This window comes from Arabidopsis lyrata (assembly GCF_000004255.2).
Source record: "Arabidopsis lyrata subsp. lyrata unplaced genomic scaffold ARALYscaffold_2, whole genome shotgun sequence".
Taxonomy (NCBI): Eukaryota; Viridiplantae; Streptophyta; class Magnoliopsida; order Brassicales; family Brassicaceae; genus Arabidopsis; species Arabidopsis lyrata.
Window position 1 is genome coordinate 7,810,364 of NW_003302554.1, and position 14,624 is coordinate 7,824,987.

The 14,624-nt window shown below is 47.0% G+C and overlaps 2 protein-coding genes across 4 annotated transcripts; one reads left to right on the top strand and one right to left on the bottom strand.

The window, feature by feature from the left end:
- Window positions 1-1,168: 1,168 nt before the first annotated feature.
- Window positions 1,169-2,641, bottom strand: LOC9322852. Of its 3 annotated transcripts, none has more exons than XM_002888252.2 (3): window positions 2,115-2,629; window positions 1,823-1,923; window positions 1,169-1,514 (listed from the first exon to the last, which is right to left on the bottom strand). In XM_002888252.2, the coding sequence occupies exons 1-3, from the start codon at window positions 2,514-2,516 to the stop codon at window positions 1,370-1,372; spliced, it is 648 nt and encodes a 215-aa protein (XP_002888298.1). In that variant the 5' UTR covers window positions 2,517-2,629; the 3' UTR covers window positions 1,169-1,369. The 3 variants fall into 3 exon arrangements, 2 of the variants coding, with proteins under 2 accessions (XP_002888298.1, XP_020890959.1); XM_021035300.1 differs by having other exon boundaries at window positions 1,178-1,688; window positions 2,115-2,626; XR_002333999.1 differs by having other exon boundaries at window positions 1,188-1,688; window positions 2,062-2,641.
- A 2,839-nt stretch (window positions 2,642-5,480) lies between these two features.
- On the top strand, window positions 5,481-6,726 carry LOC110230909 (uncharacterized protein At3g60930, chloroplastic-like). Its single transcript, XM_021035155.1, has 2 exons — window positions 5,481-5,957; window positions 6,031-6,726. Exons 1-2 carry the CDS (start codon window positions 5,481-5,483, stop codon window positions 6,724-6,726), a joined length of 1,173 nt encoding a protein of 390 aa, XP_020890814.1.
- The last annotated feature ends 7,898 nt before the right edge of the window (window positions 6,727-14,624 follow it).

Below are 14,624 nucleotides of genomic sequence, written 5' to 3' on the forward strand. Positions count from 1 at the left end.
GACTGGAGGGTACCCATCAAAAATTTCATTCGTAATGGAGAACTACCATCTAACAAATGGCAAGCTCGCAAATTAAAAATCATCAGCGCTAAGTATTGTATAATTAAAGAGTCATTGTACAAGCGAGGCGTCAGTGATCCTTATCTTTTATGTATTTTCGGACCCGAAGTTGAAATAGTGACAAGCGAGGTCCACGAAGGGCTTTGTGGTAGTCATTCTTCAGGACGAGCAATGGCTTTCAAAATCAAACGGTTAGGATATTTCTGGCCAACTATGATTTCAGACTGCATTGATTACGACAAACGGTGTAAAAAGTGTCAGATGCACGCTCCTCTTATTCACCAGCCATCTGAAATGCTATCACATATATCCGCTCCATACCCTTTCATGAGGTGGTCAATCGATATAATCGGTCCGATGCATCGTTCAACACGAGACGTCCAATACTTATTAGTTCTAACAGACTATTTTTCCAAATAGATTGAAGCTGAAGCTTATATAAGCATACAAGATTCCGTAGTAAAGACATTCTTGTGGAAACACATTATTTGTCGCTATGGAACTCCTTACGAAATAGTAACGGACAATGGTCCTCAATTCATTTCAAATGATTTTGAAGATTTTTGTGCCGCTTGGGGAATAAAACTTAGCTACTCAACGCCGAGGTATCCTCAAGGGAATGGACAAGCGGAAGCCTCCAATAAAACCATTCTCAGCAATCTTAAAAAACGCCTGAGTGCTCGAAAAGGTGGATGGTATGACGAGCTGCAACCTGTGTTGTGGGCTTATCGAACAACCCCAAGACGAGCAACGGGTGAAACTCCATTCTCATTAGTTTATGGGATGGAAGCGGTCACTACAGGAAATGTGGGTATTAATAGCGGCCGAAAAACGCAATTATTCATCTACCATAGCGTTTCCTTAAGCGCTCTAACATCGCCCGTTATAGAAAGTCGGACACTTTTGATAGCGGTTTTTCGTTGTGCTATAGTTAATTGAACTACGATAGCGATTATGACACTACTATTATTAATATTTATAATAACGTGTAATAATTGTTAAGATTGGGTTGTACCTATTTTCATGATTTGATTTTTCTACAATATTTATTTGATTAATTATTTCAATAATTTATATTTTTTATAATATTTATATTTTTGTTAATTATTTTAATTGTATTTAAATCATCTTTACTGTGATTTTTGGATTAAAATTACATATCAAAAATAAAAAATACAATATTTTATTATCATTATTACATGAAATAATATACAAAAACTTTTATAAAAATACTACATCAATTAAAAATACAAGACCAATACATCTCCTCTACATAGAATGCCTATTCATCTGCCCTTGTCTCCTATCTTCATCTTCCTCCTCTGGCACTAGATAGCTCAATCAGAAGAAGAGTCACTTGTGTAGGTGCAATATCTTGCACATCGGCTGGTGGATAGGCTTCATAAACATGGTGGAAAACGACTCGGGCGATTCCATCCCAATCTCTTGATAATCTGAATACACAGAGTCCAACTCTCTAACAGCAATATAAAGCAACAAACCACACAACAACAATCCCCAAAGAGATAGCTCAGGAAAATAAAAGAGTTCCAACACAATAGTGCATAGAAACGTAACTAGAAACTCCCTCTCTGAGTCCATCTTCACCACTACCAGAGAACAAGAAACTCCAAATAGCAAGTGGGAACAACAAGACAAAACACACAAAAAAACGTGATAAGTTGTACAAGCTTCAATGGCAACAATCCAAAAACTCCAAGCTGATCAAGTTAAATTTGGGTTAAAGAGATTCAGGAATTACCTCATGCTTTCAAGAGCAGCCTTCTGCAACTCGGGATTGGGATCCTGAACCCTCTCGACATAGAGCTCAAGGTTCTGCTTTAGTTCCAAGTCCTCTTCAGACTACAATAACAGCCAATGGAAGCCGAGTCATTAAGTGACCATATACTTATCTACAAGTTAACATGCTAATCGAATGACGGACATGACATTCACTTTAACAAACGAATAGCATAAAAAAACCCTAATTCTATAACATACGAATTCAATTCGATCGATTTCAATTCAAAATCTGACTGCAAATCTGACGGAACCTTGAGGGAAGCTTCATCCTGCTTCGTCTTCTTCTTATTATAAGTACCTTCATCTTGGGATTGGGATTCTAATTGCTCAAGATTCGCAGAGCACCCACCACCATCTCTCTGACCAATAGAAGATTTGAGACGCTTATAGCAGTCATGCACTCTTCGAATCTCTTCTCTGTTCCTTCTTCTGGTTTGAATTTCCTCCTGAGATGGAGGCGATGGCGTCACCGGAGCTAGGAACGAGCTAACCACCGTAGAAGGGGATTGGGATTCTAATTGCGGTGGCGGAGGCTGAGATTCAGGAAGAAAAGGGCTAAGAGTGCGAGATAAACCTCTGGAAGCGGAGATGAGGGAGCGATACGCTTGCTCAAGATTCGCAGAGTTTGATTTTGGGACCTTTGATTTTCTCATACGAAGAGAAGAGGCAAAAGGAAAAGAAGTTTTAACCAAAAAAAAAAGAAAAGAAGGAGAAAATCTTAACCGTTGGATTTAATTCATCAATGGTGGAGGTTAATGCTCATTGGCTAAGAAAAAGAACGGCTCAGATCAAAGTTATCAAGACAGATCAATGGTGTACATTAATCACATTAACAATAAGAATGGACGGCTGAGATCAAAGTCGGTGTGGAAGTCAAAACTAACACAATCAAGATTTGTCTAGGGTTTTATTTTAGGGATACGATAATCGTGAATTCTCAAAGAACAACAGAACGATTGTAACCAAAGATGGTGTTCTTGATATTATTAAGAAAAAGATGACTTTGATCGTACAAGAGTTTGATCGTAAAAGGAAAAAGATGTTTGTGCTGTGAGAGCTTTGCGTAGTGTAAATTCTAGAGCGATATTGCCTCCCCTTTGCTTGAGCCTTGAGTCTCTTTATATATAGGTGATAAACCGCCTCCCCAGCGATATTCTCGGAAGATTTCCATTTATCTTGAAGTCGGCTCAGAATATCGCGGATTAGGATAGTTTCCTTATTTTTCGGAGTCTTTGGGAGATTTCCTGATTTGAGTCGATCCTTCTAGATTCTCTCTAATCATTTCCGGGTATATCGGAAATGATCCTTTTTGTTCGGAAATGATACCTTGCTTGGAAATGGTACTTTGAAAGCGAATATTTACCAAGTCTTTACCTCGGGCGATGATGAAGACTTCACCTCGGAGAAACTTGTGCAATCGGCTCGGGTACACAGGAAGGACTGGCTCGGGCACTCTAGGATGGCTTGTTCGGGTGCCCCCGAGGCGGTGGGCTCAGAAACTCCCGAGGCAATTGGGCTCGGGTGCTTGAGACGTCTTGTTCAAGTATCCCCGAGGCAATTGGTCTCGGGTGCTTGAGACGTCTTGTTCAAGTATCCCCGAGGCGATGGGTCTCGGGTGCTTGAGACGTCTTGTTCAAGTATCCCCGAGGCGATGGGCTCGGGTGCTTGAAACTACTTGTTAAAGGTATCCCCGAGGCGATGGGCTCGGGTGCTTGAAACGTCTTGTTAAAGTATCCTCGAGGCGATGGGCTCGGGTATACTAAATCGATTAGATGGATATCCCGAGGTGAATGATGCGATGCCCCGAGGTGATCACTAAAAGACTCCCAAAGTGTTCTAAGTCTGGCTCGGCGCCAAAGGATGGAATCCGACCCCAACAGTTAGCCCCCCAGCTCGTTAGTTTGGAGAATCAAGCGTGACGAGCTTTATGACAATTAGGCCGAGCCGTTTACTTTGAACAGTTCGGTCCCTTTAAAGTTTTTGGCGATTTGAATTCCTCTGTCGTTTCATCTTCTCTTGGCGTGTGACGGTTGGGATTCCTTTTCGAGAAGTGGAAAGGTCCTTTCGCTGATTCCCGAGATTCGTGCGTGCCCGACGCGCCTTAGACACGGACGCGATGTTTTTTATTTGGCTTGTTCGTACCCGACGCGCCTTAAGTCCCTATAAATGTTAAGTCTCCGACTCATTCTCTCATTTTGCAACTGCAAAGGAAAATTTTCAAGGTTCGTTCTCTTCTTTCTCTGATCTTGAGTTCTTGCATATTCTCTACTTTTTCCGTTATACTTCCGTCGTAGCGCCACCGTCATTAGATCTAGGTCGATTTCTCCGATCTGTCGAGCTTTGTTCCTCCGATCAACTTCTTCAATCTCCTGAGCCAGAAAATGTCTCTATCTGACTCCAGTGATTCGCCCCGAGGCGACACTCATCTCCCTGTCTACAAAAGAAAGATGGTCTGGAGTTCTTCGAGCGACCCCGAGGCGGATACCACGGACCGTCAGATCGAGTTGTACCGTGGAAGTGACGTAGAGTCGGCCTCATGGGAGGAAGACCCGAGCCGTTTTGTTGCTCGGGAAGACACGATTGCGAATGTGGCTCGGGATCAGGATTTGCCTGATGACCCCGAGGCGATTTTGAGTAGAAGGAGGATCCATCCACCGGCGACTGGTGAAGCTGGAGTCTCGTGCTGGAGAAATGCCCCCGAGGCGCCTCTACTTATTAAGGCCGAGGAGGTTTACTACGATTCTGACGAGGCGGCTAGGTTGCTCCAAGCTAAAGTCCAAGCAGCCAAGGGTCAACAGAAGAGAAAACGAGCCAAGAAAGCTAGGAAACCCGATCCCCCGGGTTCCACCTTATGCACGGAGGACTCCCTTCGGGATCTCAAGGCCCGGTTCGGTTTTAGCGAGGGAATTGAGCTAAGACTTCCAACTCCGAACGAGCAAGCAGATGATCCGCCCGAGGGGTTTTTCACCCTTTACGAGGGGTTCTTCTACCATTGCTACCTTTGGCTTCCGATCCCGAGGCCGATTTTAGCGTTCCTATGGTCGTACAAGATCGCTTTGTCTCAGATTACAACCCGAGGCTTGCGCCATCTTATAGGGATTCTAGTCCGGAGTATTGAGACGGTTAACCTTGTCGACCTTAGCCACTTAAGGAATCTCCTAGAGATCCAGCGCATACCAGGCCCTGTTGAGAGATTTTACATATCCCCGAGGCCAAATAGGAGGGTTATCGGTGGTTTTCCGAGCAAGGATGAGAAATACACCGACCATTTCTTCTTCGTAGCCTTGAATGAGTATAGTGTCCACGAGGACTACTTAGGGAGAGTTGTTGGAAAATGGAGAAAAATTGGTACTACGCCCGAAGCCGTATTTGCCGTTTTGTTTTGCTTTAAACTTTTCACTGAGTGTTTTCTTGTCTATGCAGATCGGAACCCGTCATTTCTCGAAGACGTTCCCGAAGGCTTTCTAGACCTGCACGACGAACTAATAGCTCGGAAGTGCGATTGGACGAAACACTTCTCCCAGGAAAGAATTGAGAGAGCCTTGCGTTTGTTGCACGGAGCTCCCTGCCAGTCTTCTTCAGAATCATCCGACCACCGTCTAGATCACCTCATTGAAATGCAAGGGGCTGCGCAATCTTTGAGGGCGAAGAAAGCTGCCGAAAGAAAGGCGGCCGAGGAAAAAAGGGTTTTAGAGGCGACTTTCGGACCGTCAACTCCGCCTGAGGTTAACATTGATCCGGAGGTTGCCGATGGTGCCGAGGCGACTGAAGAGGTTCGGGTCGCTGCAGATTTGTCCAGACCCGAGGCCTCTGGTGATGTTCGGCCGGATGTGGAAGTTCCCGACGCAGTAGGGGCTGTGGCGATTGTAGCTCTGGGTGCCGAGGCGAAGGCTAAGGCGAAAGGGAAGAGGCCCCGAGGTGATAGCTCGGGAGGACGCAGAAAGGAGAAGAGGAGCCGTAGTGAGGTTCCCATCTACAAGGATAAGATAGATTCGGCTAATCTTATCGCTTCTTGTTCGGGTCCACAGCTTTCCGCTCTCGAGGCCTTGCTGGAGGCACAAAACTACCGTGAAACCGCTGCTGGATTTCTGAAGGTATAGATTCATTCCTTGCGTGTTTTTCTGTCGTTTCCATACGTGTTTGCTAACGATTCTCGTTCCATTGCAGGCCTTCAAATTGATGAATTCCATGGTTCGAGCCTACGATTCTGGAGCTCGGAAATCCGAGCTTGCTCGTGAAAAGTCGGAGATCTCCCGAGCCGAAGTAGAGGCTAGGATTTCTGAGGCGATTGCGGCTAAACAGGAGGCCGAGGCATCGGCCAAGGCCGAGAAGGTGGAGCGGTTGAAGGCTTCGGAGGATAGCCTGCGAACTCAGAGAAAGCTCGAGGCCGAGATTGCACGCCTTCATCGGTTATTTACCGAAGAGAAGGCTCTCCGGGAGAAGGAGATTATCAGAGAGCGGAGGGCAGCCAAAAGGGAGTTTGCCGAGAAGGTCAAGGCTATCGAGGCGAAGATGGACCAGTACGGGAAGGTGTCTACGCGCTATATGTACTTGGTGCAAGCGCGGGCCAATGCCGAGCTGATAGCCGAGCTGGAGGACGGGAAAAAGGTAGAGGATGAGAAGGCCGAGGTCCTTCAATGGACGACTGAATATGGAGACGCCGAGGATGAGTACGTCCGTCTCGGGACCGAGCTGCGAGAGGACTTGAAGCTTCCTCCGGTTTCCCCGGACTCTGTCGACGATAGCTTTGGGAATCGTTCGATCGAGGGTGTCGCGGCTGCGATAGGCGTTGCCGACCAGTCGGGTTCGAACCGAGGTACCGAGGTAGCTCAAGTTTCGCCGGTTAACCAAGATTCGATCTGATCCCGAGATGTCTTTTTATTTTCTTTTTTGTAAGACGTGCCTGGACGGCTTTATCCCTTGAATATTACGTCAAGTATTTTTCTTAAAAAATTTTCCGAACTGAATCCAAAACTAATGTCAAATAGCTGGATTTATCTTTCGAGCCGAGAGCGAAAAGAATCATGCACCGATGTTATGTTAACCGGGTTTAAGATTTGCTCGTTGAGAAGTTAAATCCAAACGTCTTAACTTTCGAGCCGAGAGTGAAATGAATCGTGCACCAGTGTTAGGATAACTGGGTTTTGGTTAAGTAGGACTAATCTTTATCGGTTGCGACCCGAGCTGATATAGTCGAAGCCAGTGCTTAGAAGCGAACTGGGGTACCAGTGTCGAAGTCAACTGGGTTTTCTGAAGACAATTTCTTTATGGCAAGATATCTCCGACCGAATCGTCTCGACTGTTTATATAGCGCGCTGTAACCGAGGCGGTGAAAAGAGCTTTTTCTATCCGAGGACGTGGCCATCGTCCGAACGAACTTTTAGCTTTATAGGTCGATAAGATGACCGTTAAAATATCCGAGGTAGATAAGATTGATAATCCGAAGGGTAAAAACTTAGAGAATTTGAGAAATTTAGTGGGAGTATATATGTATACGGACCCACTCCCCCCCTTTTTTAATTAGGGGGGGTAGCTGAACTCGTCCGAGGACGAGCTGCCTACGTACCATTTTCAGGGATCAAGCCACCCCGTAGTTCAAGTACATGCGTACCTTAGGTTTTTAGCGGTAATATTTCCTTAGATGCATTGCGTTCCAGGATCTAGGTACCGCTTTGCCGTTCATGTTGATGAGTTCGTAGACGCCGGGACAGATTACCTTTGCGATCGTGTAAGGTCCCTCCCAATTCGTACCGAGCTTACCTGCGTTCTGCTCGGCGGTATTCTAGAAAACTTTGCGCAGTACGAGCTCTCCTTCGTGGAAGCGGCGACGCTTCACGTGAGAATTGTAGTACCGAGCCGTTGCATTCTGATAGTTCTGCATACGGATCAAAGCTGAATCTCTTCTCTCGTCAATTAAGTCCAGCTCGTCCAGCATCATCTGAGTGTTGGAATTTTCCTGCTCGGGGAGAAAACGTCTTCTCAGTCCCGGGATCTCGGCTTCGGTGGGAATCACACACTCCGTGTCGTAGACAAGGGCGAAAGGTGTTTCTCCCGTGGCCCGCCGCGGCGTGGTTCTGTGCGACCATAATACTCCTTCCAATTCGTCGGCCCAGCGGCCTTTCTTCGCGTCGAGGCGCTTTTTTATTCCGTCGAGAATCGTCTTGTTTGCCGCCTCGGCCTGTCCATTTCCCTGAGGGTACCGAGGCGTAGACTTGCTGAGGCGAATTCCCCATTTCTCGCAGAATCCTTCGAACCGAGCCGAAATAAACTGCGATCCGTTGTCTGTGACGATCTCGTAAGGTATCCCATGGCGGCATATGATGTTCTTCCAGACGAAGTTCTCGACCTGCGCGTCTTTGATGCTGGCGTAGGAGTCCGCCTCGATCCATTTGGAGAAGTAGTCTGTCAGTACGAGGATAAGTTTCTTCTGCTTGGAGTTGTGTAGAGGTCCGATGATGTCCATGGACCATCGCATGAATGGATAAGGCGAAGTGATGGAAGAGAGGAGCTCGGCGGGTTGATGAATGGTTGGTGCGTGCCTCTGGCATTTATCACATCGTTGAGAAAACTTCTCGCAGTCTTTGACCATCGTCGGCCAAAAATATGGGCGGTTTATCACCATTTAAAGAGCTCTCCGTCGATCAGAGTATACCGAGCCGCTTTGGCCTTAAGCTTCCGAGCTGCCCACTTTTCAGTAGGAACTTCTCCATCGGCGATGTAGCTTCGGATGGCTCCGATCCATTTGGCGTCGCTTCCGTATTCGGGCTCGGTTGTGTCCGTAGTTTGCTGGTCTAGCTGTTCGATGTCCATTTCTTCTGGTTCTTCTGTCTCCCGAGCTGTTAGAACTTGATCCTTGCTATTATCTTCAATGCTCGGCTTTTCGATGAACTCAACCGGTATGATCCTCTTCAGATTTGGGTCGGAGGTTGAAGCTAGAGCCGCTAAGGCATCGGCCGATGTGTTCTCACCTCGTGGGATTCTGGTTAACTCAAACTCTCCGAACTGTTTCGCCAAGTCTTGCGTGAGAGCAAGATACGCTTCCATTCGTTCGTCGCGAGCCGCGTATTCTCCATTGAATTGATTAGCCACGAGCTGGGAGTCGCAAAAGGCTCGCAGCTTGTTGATCTTAAGTCCCCGAGCCAGCTTAAGTCCTGCTATCAGCGCTTCGTACTCAGCCACGTTGTTAGTCGCGTCGAAATTTAGCCGAAAGGATTGTTCAAGGATTTCACCCTCTGGTGATGCGAGGCGGATTCCGACGCCAGAACCTTGTTTTGAGGATGAGCCGTCGACGTGGAGGATCCAAACAGCGTTGGGTGACTCTTCTCGGACGTTCTCTGTTGGCAGCTCGATGATGAAATCGGCCAGGACTTGAGATTTCGCGCATGTTTTGTTTCTGTATTCGATGTCATACTCGCTGAGTTCTACTGCCCACTTGGCCAAGCGTCCCGATTGGCTCAGACTGTGCAGGATGGTTCGGAGTGATACGGGCGCCATGACGACAATTGAGTGAGATTGGAAATATGGCCGTAGCTTCCGAGCTGACATTACTACGGCGAGAGCGAGCTTTTCAGTTTGCGGGTAGCGTGTTTCCGCGTCGGTGAGAGTTTGCGAGACATAAAATATCGGCTTCTGCTCCCCTCTGTCTTCCCTGACTATGACTCCACTTATAGCCGTATCAAAGACTGCGATGTACAGGAATAATGGCTCGCCCGGGACTGGTTTCGCTAACACTGGTGGATTAGCCAAATACTTCTTCAGTTCCTGGAAAGCTTCTTCGCAGCGATCGGTCCATTCGAATTTCTTGTTCCCGCGCAGAGTATCGTAGAAAGCAAGGCATTTGTCAGTGGACCGCGAGATGAATCGATTCAAGGCTGCGACTCTCCCGGTGAGACGTTGGACTTCGCGCTTGTTCTGTGGTGAGGGCATGTTCAGTAGAGCATCGATTTGCTTTGGGTTTACCTCGATGCCTCGGTGAGTTACGAGATATCCGAAGAACTCACCCGACTTTACCGCGAAACGACATTTTGCCGAGTTGAGCTTCATGTTGTGCTTGTTGAGCTGGCGAAAACAGTCGCGTAGATGGGCTATGTGATCGTTTTCTTCAAGGGATTTGACTAGCATGTCGTCAATGTAAACTTCCATCGTTTTCCCGAGCTGCTCGGAGAACATCCTGTTGACGAGCCGTTGATATGTTGCGCCAGCGTTCTTGAGTCCGAAGGGCATGACCTTGTAACAGTAGATACCTCGGTCTGTGATGAATGCTGTCTTCTCACGATCGTCGGGGTGCATGAGAATCTGATTGTATCCTGCGAAAGCATCCATGAATGATAGCAACTTATTTCCCGCGGTTGCTTCTACTAAACGATCGATATGTGGGAGCGGAAAACTGTCTTTAGGGCAAGCTTTGTTCAGATCGGTGAAATCGACGCAGACTCTCCACTTGCCGTTTTTCTTTTTAACCACGACAGGATTTGCTAACCAGTCCGGATATCTTGCTTCGGAGATTGAGCCGATCTTCAGGAGCTTTTCTACTTCGGCGTTCACTGCATCTGCGCGATCCCGACCCAATTTTCTTCGCTTCTGCTTGATGGGCTTGAAGGATGGGTCAACATTCAGCTCGTGGCAGATTACGTCGATGCTTACCCCAGGTAGATCTTCAGCCGACCAGGCGAAGGTGTCGATGTTCTCTTTGAGGAATGAGATGAGCTCGGTCTTGATTTCTTCGGTTAAGTTGCTGCCAATTTCCACGCATCGTTCAGGCCGTTCGTCGCCGAGGTAGGCTTCTTCTCCTCGCGCGCCTCCTCGATCTGTAATTGCTATAACTGTTTAGATATAGCCTTCTCTTCACTCCGGCCAAGTTTTGATTTCTTGTGATCCGTTTCAGCCTTCGCTTCAGTGACAGGGTTTCGGAGTTTGTGTGCTGCCATGAAACACATCCGAGAATTTTTCTGACTGCCCCAGATCGTTTTCATGCCATTGGGGGTCAGGAATTTGACACACAGATGATATGTTGATGCGACAGCTCGCATTAGGTTTAACCACGGAGTTCCCATTATGACGTTGTAGATGGTAGGTCGATCGGTGACTAAGAAGTTGACTATCTTTGTTACCCCGCCGGCTCGGACCAGTAGTTGGATGGTTCCAAGCGTCATCAAAGTTTCCCCTGAAAATCCGAGGACAGGCCTCGGGGTCAAAATCACCTGTGACATGTCGATGTTCATTTGTCGGAGCGTTTCGCGAAAGATTACGTCGATGGTGCTACCGGTGTCAATTAATACTCGGTAAATATCATGGTCTCCTATCGCTAAAGTGACGACGATCGGATCGTTATGAGGCATGTCGAGCCCGTTCGTCTCGCTTTCTTCGAATGTGATCACGTCGTTAGGTCGATCGAAGCGTCTTGTCCAGTTGCTAGGCGTCTCGGCTCGGCGTTGATAAGCTTTAATTGCCGCTACGGTGTCAGGACAGTATGGCGATCCACCCATTATGGTAAGAACCTTCTGCCGCGTACCATCTCGGTCTTCGTCTTCCGACCCCCGGGTTCTTTTCTGAGACTCCTGGTTCCTTGGTTCGGGATCTCTTCCCGGGTTGGTCTGCTCGGGCTCTGGTTCTGGCTCGAGGTCCTTAAGAGTAACATTCGTCCCGAGCTCTCCAGCTAGGAATTTGGTTGCTAACTTGGCTCCGAGGCTTCGGCATCTCGAGGTATGATGGCAAAAAATTTTGTGGTGTTCGCAGTATTCTTGATCATTGCTCTGTGGCTGATCCCTTGTCCAAGTGAAGGACTCTCTTCCTCGCCCACGACCTCGGCCTCTGCCGCGGCCGCGGCCTCGGGGCGTATCAATCTGGTAGCTATGGTATCCTGAGAAATTACGCCCCTCGTGATGCGTACACGTACCGCTCTCGCGTGTTTTTTTCTGGACCGGAGGCGTCGCTTGGGCTTTTTCGGCTTTCTCGGCTCGGGGCGCCTGTTTCGTTGGCTCGTGCCTCTTCGCTAGTAGCGCCATCTCTTCTTCGTGGGCGACGAAATCCGAGGCTCGGTGCAGCGCGTCGCGAATTGTTGTCGGTTTAGACAGATTCAACTCTTTCCTGAACTCTGACTTATACCAGAGGGCTTTCTTTAAAGCCGAAAGAGCGGCTACATCTGTAATTCCTTCTACCTTGGCTAGCGTCGATTTGAAGGTTTTGAGGAAATCTCTTAACGGCTCGGTGGGCTGTTGAGACATGGACCACAGATCCGCGTCGGAGGTTCCGGGGTCGATGAGCACGGAGTATTGCTTGAGGAACAGTGTCGCCAGCTCGTCAAAACTGTCAATCGAGTTTCGTTCCAATCTTGAAAACCACTCTAATGCGGGTCCTTTGAGGTGTTCCACGAACAATATGCACAGACCTGCGTCCTTTTCCCCGGGTTTGAACCTGGCTCGGGCCACAGATATCACGAACGATTTAATGTGGCACTTTGGATCGGTTGATCCGTTGTAAGAGTCGATTTTGAACTTTCCCAGATTGGACATCGTCGTTTCGGAAATTCTTTTGGTGAAAGGCGTATTCCGAGATTCTTCCAAAATTCGGTCGATGTTCGGTGCGGAGGATGAAACGCTATGTATCTGGGTTTTGACGAGCTTCATATCAGCTTCCGCCTTGGCTAGGGAGGCTCGGATCTTGCTTAGCTCGTCTTCTCTTTCAGACTCTTCGGCCCACCTTATGTTTTCCTCAGTTTCTTCGTCGTCAGTGAGATCTGTTCGCTCGGCGGAGTTAGCTCCGGCTCGGGTACGCTCATCTTGCAGATCGTCTGGCTTGTCCGTTAAATCCACTGCGTCTGGCTCGGTGGGATCATCTTGGTTCTCGCATCTGGCAGGGTCGGCTCGGGTTGCGACTCTGCTGTTGCCGGTTGGTGTCGCGAACGTGAGTCTTGTTGGGTTGATGCCAGGTAAATCCCTCCGAGCTCGTGGCGGCCGAGTCTGGAAACGCGTTGTTTTTGGTTGCCCACGTGTTGCGATTTCGTCGACTCGCTGCGCCAAAGTTTTGTTAGCTTTCTCTTGGTCGTCAGCTTTCTTCTGGAATTTAACCATCAGGTCTTTCAGTTCGGCTAGAGTCGCTATGATCGTCGGATCGGCTTGAGGATTCTGAGGGTTCGGAGGGTTCGGGATCCCTCCTCCAGCTGGTGGTGTCTGACGACCGTCTTCGTTCATCGTCCTATTCGGTAATCGAGTTCTGCGTCTTAGGGTAAGAGAATTCTAAAGTATCCCCACAGACGGCGCCAAACTGTGGAAGTCGAAACTAACACAATCAAGATTTGTCTAGGGTTTTATTTTAGGGATACGATAATCGTGAATTCTCAAAGAACAACAGAACGATTGTAACCAAAGATGGTGTTCTTGATATTATTAAGAAAAAGATGACTTTGATCGTACAAGAGTTTGATCGTAAAAGGAAAAAGATGTTTGTGCTGTGAGAGCTTTGCGTAGTGTAAATTCTAGAGCGATATTGCCTCCCCTTTGCTTGAGCCTTGAGTCTCTTTATATATAGGTGATAAACCGCCTCCCCAGCGATATTCTCGGAAGATTTCCATTTATCTTGAAGTCGGCTCAGAATATCGCGGATTAGGATAGTTTCCTTATTTTTCGGAGTCTTTGGGAGATTTCCTGATTTGAGTCGATCCTTCTAGATTCTCTCTTATCATTTCCGTGTATATAGGAAATGATCCTTTTTGTTCAGAAATGATACCTTGCTTGGAAATGGTACTTTGAAAGCGAATATTTACCAAGTCTTTACCTCGGGCGATGATGAAGACTTCACCTCGGAGAAACTTGTGCAATCGGCTCGGGTACACAGGAAGGACTGGCTCGGGCACTCTAGGATGGCTTGTTCGGGTGCCCCCGAGGTGGTGGGCTCAGAAACTCCCGAGGCAATTGGGCTCGGGTGCTTGAGACGTCTTGTTCAAGTATCCCCGAGGCAATTGGTCTCGGGTGCTTGAGACGTCTTGTTCAAGTATCCCCGAGGCGATGGGTCTCGGGTGCTTGAGACGTCTTGTTCAAGTATCCCCGAGGCGATGGGCTCGGGTGCTTGAAACTACTTGTTAAAGGTATCCCCGAGGCGATGGGCTCGGGTGCTTGAAACGTCTTGTTAAAGTATCCTCGAGGCGATGGGCTCGGGTATACTAAATCGATTAGATGGATATCCCGAGGTGAATGATGCGATGCCCCGAGGTGATCACTGAAAGACTCCCGAAGTGTTCTAAGTCTGGCTCGGCGCCAAAGGATGGAATCCGACCCCAACAGTCGGCGCTATCTAACGGTGTAGGATTAGTCCCACAATCTGGGAGGTTACTTCCCATTGGCTATTAATGAAAAAATCAGAAAATTATCATATAAAATAGTTTATTAATGAAAAAAATATAAATTATTTCTTTAAAAATTTAATATAAGTATTTCAATTTTTAGAATATTTTTTCTTATAAGTATAAAATTTTAAAATTAAGAACAATTAATATAAGTTAGTATTCCAACTATCTAACTTATATGTTCATAAACACTAGGGCATAGTTTAGGGTTTAGGGTTTAAACTTTGGGGTTTAGATTTTTTTACTCAAGTATTATTACTTTAAAATAATTTCATTGCATTTTATTTTGTTAATTTATAAAAAGTGAAATATGTTTCAAGATTGAACTTCCAACCCTAAACCCTATACCCTAAAACTAAACCCTAAACCCTAAACTATTTTTAAAAATGAATTTTATTTATGTTATTATTTGTTATAATTA

Bases quoted from the DNA above. Each gene is read 5' to 3' on its own strand.
- LOC9322852 (XM_002888252.2), bottom strand. From the start codon at position 2,516: ATGAGAAAATCAAAGGTCCCAAAATCAAACTCTGCGAATCTTGAGCAA. The intron at 1,924-2,114 runs GTTCCGTCAGAT...CTGTTATTGTAG, and splicing joins AGGATGAAGCTTCCCTCAAG to TCTGAAGAGGACTTGGAACT. The intron at 1,515-1,822 runs GTAATTCCTGAA...CTGTGTATTCAG, and splicing joins GCTGCTCTTGAAAGCATGAG to ATTATCAAGAGATTGGGATG.
- LOC110230909 (XM_021035155.1), top strand. From the start codon at position 5,481: ATGCAAGGGGCTGCGCAATCTTTGAGGGCGAAGAAAGCTGCCGAAAGA. The intron at 5,958-6,030 runs GTATAGATTCAT...GTTCCATTGCAG, and splicing joins CCGCTGCTGGATTTCTGAAG to GCCTTCAAATTGATGAATTC.